Here is a 10,151-nt window from a genome sequence, read left to right as displayed (position 1 = left end):
ATGTGGAAAATAAAAAGGGAGTGGTCGGAGGGGCCTTGGTTTTGACCCCACTTTGCATTAAATAACAATTAATAATGTCACACATCATCGTCTAATCAAACACATGAATTAACTTAACTAAACACTGCCACTATCTGATATCTGTCTTATTCCTTGTTAATAATAACTCATCTCCAAGCCTCAGAAATTGAGATAAGCAAGAGTCAAATTTACATGAAGGTGGGGCAATGTGCGGATGGATTCTTTTATGGCATGTTTATTTATGTTGTTTTGTCGTCGCTTTTGGTAGTTTGTCCAGTAGTTCTACTGATGTTACGTGAATTTCATTCTCACAACTTTATGATTATCAGTTTGAGGGATTCATTTTTCACTGTTCACAATTCTACTTTATTGAACTGACACAGAGGCACCTGCTTAATTATGGATATGAGTTGTGTGTGTGTGTCTGTGTGAGTGACTCGTTATTCTTTTCTGTTGACCTTTGCTTTCGGTTAAAAAGGTAAGTGCCTTGTATTTAGCTTCATCATTGTCTAATCCTTTTTCCTCTCTCGTGTATGAACCTAGATACGACACCTATCTGATACCATAATGTTTCATGGTAGTTTTTTTTTCTTTCTAAGACTCTGCATCATAGTTTTTCTCGCCACCATTATTGAGAAATAAAGGAGAAAACTGAGAAACTCCCAAGCACATGGGGCAATAGGTTAATGAATTCTATGAATTTGGAGTGCTGACTGATTATTTTCCTAACAAAGCATTTAGTGAGGTAAGACAGTCACAATCACTGCTAAGAAATATCTTCTAGCTTTGTTGACAAGATGGCACTGCCCTCTAAAGCTGCACTGTATCAACTTCAGTTGATTAATTGAAAATGATTTTTTATCAGTAAATCAATCATGTTTTTGCTATGTTCATAACAAGATTTGATTACCCTGCTTAATGGAGAAAGAGTTGTACTAAAATTTTCATTACTGAGCTATGAGATATGGACTTGTTGATTTAGCTTATGAAAACTGATTTGCATCTGAGATATCACTTCTGAATGCACCAAACTTGAAAGGTAACAACATGGCATGGCATCCCTTTTGTTTCTCTTATTTTCAACTGGTGTGTGAGGCTTAATCTATATTTCATACTAAGCTAAGCATTATTGTTATCCACTAAATCACTATAAAATAGAATTCAATTGACAAATGAATGTGACAGAACAATGAATTGACAACTTGACTACAGAATGCCGAAATCTCTACTTGCAAGTTGCAATAATAGAACAAATTTTGTGCATTGTTTTCATCTTTTGGCGAAAACAATTATGTCTTTTCTATTTTATTTTTTTTTTCTCTTTCATGTACAGCGAAGAAACAAGATCTCTTTATGTGATTCTAGTCAAAATGTTATGTGCAAAATGCTGCTTAGCCAGTTAGTGTGCACATGGCAAATGTACCCTTTGCTTGGTTGTGTTGGCAAATCAAGTTTGCACTGTTAAAATGCATGAATTTAAGCAAATGCAAAAGGTTTAACTTGAAAATAATTTTGGCACTTAACACAGAGAAGCCAGGACCCCACTTCACAGTGTTGCCCATTTTTCCAATCTGTGATTAGTTCACTTTCATGGGTCTCCTTTTATGTGACGCGACACTGAGTGTATCCTAACATCATTAAATTGAAGTTAATGAATTATCAGAGGATTGTGTCGAAGTGCTAGAATTTCCTCGAATTTAAATGTATATTGTGTGGCCTAGGGGAGGTTGCTATCTTCTTCTTCTTCAATGTTGCTTTCACCAACAATGTTGAGTTGGGTCTGATTTTGTTGATTCATTTTCACAACCAAATACGTAGACACACGAGTATTCTGGATTTCTGATGTGTGTAAGATCGTAATTGGTCTTACGTTGCCCACCAACTGAAACCTTCGCGAATTGTTTTTATGACAAAAGAGAAGCTATTCAAAGTCGAGTTGGTGCATGTTGAAAGACATGAACATATGAAAGGAAACATTGGCATGTGCATGCTCTGTGCAACTTTGAATCCACCCAGCCACCTCCCCTTCACACTTACCCAACTTTTGGTTTCATGCTCATTCAAATATCAACTCATTACCTGTTTCATTCTTCTAATTCCACACTCCCAACCAATTTCTTATTAATTACTTTTCACCTTTTAATACCAATAACTTTAATCTATCTTATATTATAAATCTTCGAGAGAGAATCATCTGTGAAAAACTGACATTTTCGAGCATGTTTCTCTGACCTTATGTCATGAAGATATATGTTCAACGAAATGTATTTTAAGTTTAACTCAATTTTATAAAATTGACTTGTAAAGTGAAATTTACATCTCATTTATATACTATGAAATTGTTTTATCTCTAGATGATGTGAGACTTCTAACACACACCCCACACTGAGATATATACATTTCGTGTGTAGGATTAGAAATGGATGGTCCAATAGCAGCCCGCCTGAGATAGTAGGTGAAATTATATGTCCGATGTTAGGATAGGCTTTAACCAATGACTATAATACTATGTTAAGAAGTTGACTTTAAACTTGAAATATGTAATATATAAACCAATAATATTTTTATAATAACAACAATTTATAAATTTTTATGTTGAAAATATTTTATACATTTAATTTTAATTTGGATTCACACAAAAATAATCATATATTCTCATTTTTTTTTAAATGTACATTTTTCAATATACATATATCACGTGTTGTGTCATATTATTTTCAAAATTAACTTATCAACATATTAGATACGTGTCATATCCAATATATATATATATATATATACACTTTATAGACATAAATAACTGCCATCTATACTAATATATAAAAATATTTTTATTTTTGTGTACATATATTTTTTCCATTTAACCCTTAAATATATATTTTAAGTGTTTTTTTCTAAATTTAATAATTTTCTCTTATTTGCTACTTTTTTAATTTAATTATTTTCTTAAATTAAAATAATTTTTTATAATAAAATTCTCATACAAAATAAATACAAATTGTCTACTATAAAAATTATTTTTATTTATTTTTATAATAATAATAATTTAATTTTTTAGAAATTAAAAAATGAAAAAAAAAATATAAATATATAAATTTTCTATTTGTATTTTTATTTTTGTTTTACAATATATATATATATATATATATATATATATATATATTAATACAATATTTAGGGAAGAATAGAAGTACAAATAATAAGAAATTAATTAATATTATTTAAAATTTTAAAAATAATGGTTAAGTAAAAAAAAATTAACGATCAAAAAGTTTTTTTATTTTCATTGTCCATGTCCCATCAAAAGTTGAATAATTGGAAAGACCATGGAATTTCTGGAACCTTTGAATTGCATATTGATAGTATGTGATACAATTATCATTGTACACCCCTTTTTCAGGATAAATAAGTGGAAGAAAGAAAATTGAATGGAAACAAAAAATAACTCTATCCCATCATCATCTTAAGTTAGTCATTATAATTTGATGCCGATTAATGCCTAAGTTTTCAAATAGAGCTACCTCATTACCACTAAACTTCAAATCAATAATCATTACTGTTCCTTTAATATCTCTTTCTCATATCGTTACCATTCTTCTCACTCCCTCTCAAAATTATAATAAAGATAATATTGGGTAATGGTATTTATGTATGTATTATAAATATTGTTAGTATCTTATTATTTTTAGAAAATTTCAATCAGAAAATATAAAAAATTCTAAATATTTGTTTTAGAAGTATTTTTAACATAATAAATATTACACTTTTAAAAATCATCAACTCGATTAATCAATTAGGTAAAAAATTTACATTAAAGGTTATCCATCCGGAGTCCTTATACTTTTAGTTTTGGATAGTTTAAAAAAATTGTAAAATTGACACAAAATTATAAAAAGAAAATATAAAGTGATTTATATTGGACCAATCATATTAGGCCCAACAAAAATAAGCCCTGTAAACAAGTGGACCGGCCTCATTTGATAAGGTCAATTTCTCCTAGCGAGGCTCTCATGCAAACTGTTTAAAATTAGAAAGGTTACGATTTTGAGTGTTATTTAACTCATTATTACTTAAATTTGATAAAAGCATAACTAAGTTTTGGTTTGATAACTTTTTTATCCTATAAACCTGAATAGAACGTTAATATGAGTTAATTTGATTCAGGTAAAAATTATTTTTGTTGAGAAAAAAATGCACAAATTAAAATTAGTTTATCAATAAATTAATTAAAAAAAAAAAACTTGTTTCTTTTATCTTATCTAAAACTTTATTCTTTTAACTTATGCAATTGAGTTTATATAAAAATGAATAAAATTTTATTTCTTTTTTCTCTCCTGTAATGTAAGTACTTTTGATAAATTTGTCGTCCAGCAACGCCATCATCTTCAATTCAACCTTTTTGACTAAAACCAACTAGCGTAGAACAATTTCTGTGATTTTATCCAATAATCAAAGCTTCTAGAACAATGCATATTCCATGATAAATGAATAGAAAACAACATACATGTTTTAAACTCTGGAAAGACAACAAAAAACAATGCTACATGTAAAACGGTGATGAACATTTGCAACTTCGAGAAACAAGATGTTTGTAAAATGTGTCTGCATAATTGGTTATCGTTACCTTCTTGGTTGGGAGAAGGTACGATAATGCGCAAAGATGTTGAACTTGAAGCAACACTACCTCTGATATTATATATGATGAGATTATTAACAATTTTGGTAAAAAGGTAATAAATATTTGAGTTATTGTTTACCTTTGATCTGAGTGTGGGGTCTTCGAAGTTTGAGTTTGATCCCACTTGTCAGCTCAACGGTATAAAGTCTCTGACAGAGAAACAATTGACAGTGACCAAAGCATTCATGGCATAACAAGACCCCATCTTCAGTTTCTGGATTCAAATGTTCGAACTTTGTTTTCCTTTGATTCTCAAATGACGAATTTAAGAAAATGGTATTATGTTCCTTCTGGAAATGTTTGTTTGGCAAACAAAATTCTGTTTTTAGATCGGTGTAGTACAATAATTATAGATTTATCAAAGTGAAAATAGAAAGGTGTATTATTAAACTTTGAAGATTTGGGATCTAGGCCCAGTGAAGTTGTCGTCCCAGAAGTGGGGACGGTGAAGAAAAAAGAAAGAAAAAAATTGAAAGTGAATAGAACAGTTGGTAATGATAAGTCAACTGCTGCAGTGATTGCTTCCAGAAATATGAAGTAAAAGTCTTTATGATGAAAGTAAAAAGGTAATGATAAGACTAGAGAGCCTCATGAATGAGAAATTTCAATGGCGTGAGAGGAAATTCACTGAAGGCCACTTCCAAATACCTACAGAACAGGTTTTTTCTTCCATGATCACACCGAGATAAGTGGATGGAATTTGGATTCTCTATTGTTGTTTTTCTGTATTTTTAAATACACATGATCATTAATTTTAAAATATTAAAATATATTAAAATTATCTTTAAATTATCTTTAAAATACAGTGATTTCAGTCCGTATAAATTATGCAGAAAAAGACGAGTCAGTCTATTATGTGAGGACCTTTTTACGGACTGGACCGATCTACATTGCCATCCCTAAGTGGGACAGGAGCCATGAGGACAAAATGTGGTTGAGTACAAAAACTACCAATCAACCAAATAAAGGTACGACCATAATAATTGTTAGTGTCTTCTTCTTTTATGAAGATAAACAGCAATTTGGCTTCTTCTAACTCTCCCTTTCGAAATTGGCAGAGTAATTCCTCAAATGCAGTGTGCAGATCCTCAAAAATTATAGTTGATATGATACAATGAGATTGGTCTTACGTGCGGTAATTATATAGTATGTATTATTACTGTTGATAACTTTAAGAGCAATGCAAAATCAAATAGCATGCTCCTAATTCATGGTTTCCATAAAAATCTTCTCTACTACACTATTTCAGCCTTTCATTTTCAATCGATTCCACCTTCTACAGAACTACTACCACCCAGAAAGAGGGAAACAGAAAGAACAAAACCAGGTACAGTGGTTCCAGGATCTTTAAGGACCACTTTATGTCCCAAAAATGAATCTATGCAAAACCAGCTAACAAAAATCAAAGAGTTATTATTAGAAGTTCTTTGAAGCAAAGCAAGTAAGGAACGAAGGTAGATTAGTATAAAGGAACTGAACTATGTCCCATATCCATCTCCAGCTTTCAATTTGTTCATCCCCTCTTCCAAAAGCATTCCCTCGTCACGGCATTCCCGGCTGCAAAATGCCCTCTCGCCCCTGAATTTTAAACCACACAACTACACTCATAAGCTCATATCCAACATATTTTCACTGAGTTTTGTTCAAAATATTCTGTCTTTGTGAATGCTAGATTCAAAGTTTCCCAGAAGTATCTTGCTGTCAGTTTATAAGCTATTGGATAAAAAATCAGTAAAATACTTTTTGTCATTCTCTGATCCAACTTGAAGGTTCAACTCACTGATTCATGTTAACGTTTAACATAAACTTTGATTATACAGATTGTTCAGATAAAAACGCAAATTCTAATTCAAAACACCAATAAAGAAAAACTTCATCAGAGTGTTTTCCATGAATCGGATTTGTCTTGACATTCTACTGGGAGAGGCCAAAGTGATCTGAAGCCAATACAAAAAGGGAGGTTGAAAGTATAATACTTTGTCCATGGAGTGGTCAACAGTATAATACAATCTTAAATTTCATGCAGAGATTAAAAGTTGTAGTTCACAAACACGTCAAATTTTTCTGTCAATTCACATCATTTACGCTTCCAAATCAAGTAGCAAAACTTTAAGAGGTTGTCACAACTGCATAAATTACAGTGGTGTTGTTTATGGGGATGGATGGATACAGAAAAATAAAATAAAATTACCTGTATATGTAGATGTCCATATCCTGTCCAAGATTTTTATTGCAGTAAAAACAGAAGCTCATGAAGTTTTCAGTGGAATAACTGGTGTGGTGAGGTAGAAACACATTTTCCATTGGAGAAGAAGAGCATCCAAAATCAAAACAGCCACTCTCAACGATGCAGTTATCAAATATGTGAGTAGTTCTTGGGTTAGGCCCGTGAGAAATCACTCGGGTGTAGTCCTCTGAAAGCTCCATTTCACTAGCAGAGAGAGATCCCGTGAAAACTCTCGAAGATTTGGAGGGTTCAGGGGTTGAATTGGCAGAACCAAACACGGATTTAGGTGATTGAGGAGAGACTGTTGGATGAGGCAGTGGAGGATTCTGAATCTTGAGCTGGGATCCAAAGAGAATCATTCTGCTTTGTGACTTTGATGTTTCTTCCCCAGGCTTGTTGTCATCAACAAGAGCATCAACAAGACCCTTTGAATCAAGTTTATCCCAGTAACGCTTGTGTTCGCCAACTGGGGTTCTGGGGCTGTTTGTTTCTGACCTAAAAGGGTTTTTGAAGCCAGATAAAGGCTTACTATCGAGTATAGAGGTTGGACTCATCGCATTCTCAGTTTCACACAACAAAACTTTGGATGTGAAATTGGCGAACAACTTGGGAGAACTGAAAAAAGATGATACCAGTTTCTTGTATTTTTCTGGTAGAGACGGTGATGAACTACAAAACGCCATCAAAATCAGAGCTTGTCAATCAATAGAGGATGCTCTGCGTGGATCTCTTTACCACTACCCTTCATTTTTATTCTACACGAAAATAATCAGAATAGTTAAACTATTAAACACCACCCCAAAAAATTAAAACATGTGTGCAGGAAAGAGAGAGAGAGAGAGAGATTGCAGTAATCACCTGAAGGGACACTGCCATAACTTCGAGAAGACAACATCAAAAAACCAATTCTGTGTTTTTATCTGCAGTGTTGGAGACTTGTACTACTAACTAGTGTACTACACTCTACAAACACATGTGCAAAACTGCAGCCAAATAAATTCACTTTCGTTTGCAGAGTCAGAAGCCAGAAATTGGCAACAAGTTTCAATGAAAAAACTCTTCTTTCTCTCTCTCTCTGTGAACCCTGAAGCCTCTTGTTTACAGATTATACTACTAGCAGTGTTAAATTCATTCCTAAACCAGTGAAGAAAATTTGGGGAGAAGATAAAGGAAAAAAAAAAAAAAAGTGAATGAAAATGGTGACTTTTTCCCCGGCTTTGTCGCCCTCTATTGCTCCGTCTGAGGTAATAGAATCAAAAGGGGAGTGAGAAACGACATGCAAAGGGAGTCTCAGTGGTCATGATCAAGGGACCAGAGGTGCATGCATCACACATCAGAAACAAGAAGGGTTGTTTGTATTTTTGCTCCTTCTTTTCGCTACCTTTCAATTTATTTTGCGTTGGTGTCTGTGAGCGCCATTATTTCCCAAACACATCACAAATAAACGAGGGGTGGCTAGAGAGAGTAAAACCAAAACTGGTCCCTGAATTCGGATTCCTACAATAATGGCAGAAGAAAGAGAAAATCGTGAATGAAGAGAAATTGAATTGAAGAGTAGTAGTAGTAGTGGAGAGTTATGTTGGTTGTTCTGTGTTTGGGCACTTAAGAGTGTGCGATGATGAAATCCTGAAAAAATGGCCCATAGATAGAAGAAGAGTGAGAGTGAGGCAAAAACAGAAAACCGGTTTCGTGTGTTGTGATAAAGACGCGTGTGCATAAGAATCAGTGGTTTTTTTTATTTATTTTAATTATAAATTAAAAAAAAAAAAAAAAAAAGAACATTGACTTTCCTCTCACCAATGGCTCTTTGCAATTAACTTTCTTTGGCATGGTGTGGCTTTCTGTGTCAATCAACACAACACAACTCATATACACATTTTTCTACTCAAAATTTATGACTCCAAAATTATTCACTTCATCTCATAACGTTTAAATATATCAGTAATAATAACAATGCACTCTAAATTAGAGCTATAAAAATGAATTGAATTCACGAGTCAATCTGGTTCACCACGGGTCTGGGTTGGATTGGGTTAAAATTTTTTTACAAATTTTAATACGTGTTAATTTTTGATCCGGTTCATCTAGAACCCGACTCATTCGGGTTGAACTCGTGGTGAGCCAAGTTGGCTCACAAACCCGCAGATAAAGAGGTCACACAAATGTTTTTTATTACGTTGAGTTTTACATTTGGGTCATATTAGGTTGTTTTTTTTAACAAACACTTAAATAATTTGTATTTTTTTATTTTAGTTTGTATTTGGATTGTATTAAAGTTTATTTAGATTTTCATTAGAATTATAATTTAGTTTTGACTGAAAATAAAAAAAATGTATTTTTTTTAATTAGGTGAACTCGTGAGTCAACCCGTTTAACCCGTCAACCCGTAGTGGGTCGGACCAGGTTCAAATTTTTTTGACTCGTTAAAAAATGAACCGAGTTGAGTTGACTCACTAAATCATCAACCCATGATGGGTCGAGTCGAGCCGGGTTATCCGTTTTGATAACTCTACTCTAAGTTTAAATAAAAAATATATATCTTATACCAAAAATATATTCTATCCGAATTAATCACTTGGCGTATTATGATAAAACACCATTCTTTAATACTTAAAATAGAGGTTAGGCTTCATCCTTTCCGTGAGACCCAATTTAGAATGTCTTCTACATTAATTGTTTTCACTAAAATATTCTTAATTATGAATCTTTTTTTATTTCAACAGACAACTATATTCATTAATGTTTTAGCTGGTTATGGTTGAACTCTGTTTCGTCTTGAAAAATTATATTGGGAATTTACCTTAGCAGTTAAGACGTGTGGCCAATCAAATTAAACTAATAAGTATATTAATGATAAAATATAGAAGCATTTAAAAAATAAAATACGAATTTGGAAGTAATTTTGAAACGTATATGTAAATTCAAAATAGTAATAATTATATTAGCTAATTTTTTTACCTGATAAATTGTTTAAGTAGGTCTTACAAAAAATTAAAAAATTGTCATTTAGTACAAGAATATTATTGGTTCAACGGTGATGGACAAATTGTTTAAAAATGTAATTAAAGATTGAAATTGAAACGTATATTCTTGTGCAAGAAAAACCTCATTAGAAAAACATATCTTACCAAGTTCGATTTTTCTGAATTTTCTTTTTACTTTAAATATTAAAAATAGTACTTTAAAGATAGTTTTAATATATTTTAAAATTTTAAAATTAATTAT

General features: G+C 32.0%; 1 protein-coding gene across 1 annotated transcript; it reads right to left on the bottom strand.

Moving 5' to 3' along the window:
• Positions 1-5,830: 5,830 nt before the first annotated feature.
• Positions 5,831-8,558, bottom strand: LOC114174704 (NAD(P)H-quinone oxidoreductase subunit, putative (DUF581)). The gene is made up of 3 exons (XM_028059531.2): positions 7,785-8,558; positions 6,891-7,681; positions 5,831-6,277 (listed from the first exon to the last, which is right to left on the bottom strand). The coding sequence occupies exons 2-3, from the start codon at positions 7,607-7,609 to the stop codon at positions 6,178-6,180; spliced, it is 819 nt and encodes a 272-aa protein (XP_027915332.2). The 5' UTR covers positions 7,610-7,681; positions 7,785-8,558; the 3' UTR covers positions 5,831-6,177.
• Between the last annotated feature and the right edge of the window lie 1,593 nt (positions 8,559-10,151).

This window comes from Vigna unguiculata, chromosome 2 (assembly GCF_037176805.1).
Source record: "Vigna unguiculata cultivar grain cowpea cultivar isolate G323 ecotype 2 chromosome 2, ASM3717680v1, whole genome shotgun sequence".
NCBI lineage: Eukaryota > Viridiplantae > Streptophyta > Magnoliopsida > Fabales > Fabaceae > Vigna > Vigna unguiculata.
The sequence above is the reverse complement of the archived record's forward strand: the minus strand, read 5'-3'. Positions and strand labels throughout refer to the sequence as shown.

Excerpts from the sequence above, each read along its gene's own strand:
- LOC114174704 (XM_028059531.2), bottom strand. The coding sequence starts at position 7,609 with ATGGCGTTTTGTAGTTCATCACCGTCTCTACCAGAAAAATACAAGAAA. Across the intron at positions 6,278-6,890 it reads ATGGACATCTACATATACAG|GGGCGAGAGGGCATTTTGCA; the intron begins GTAATTTTATTT and ends TTTAAAATTCAG.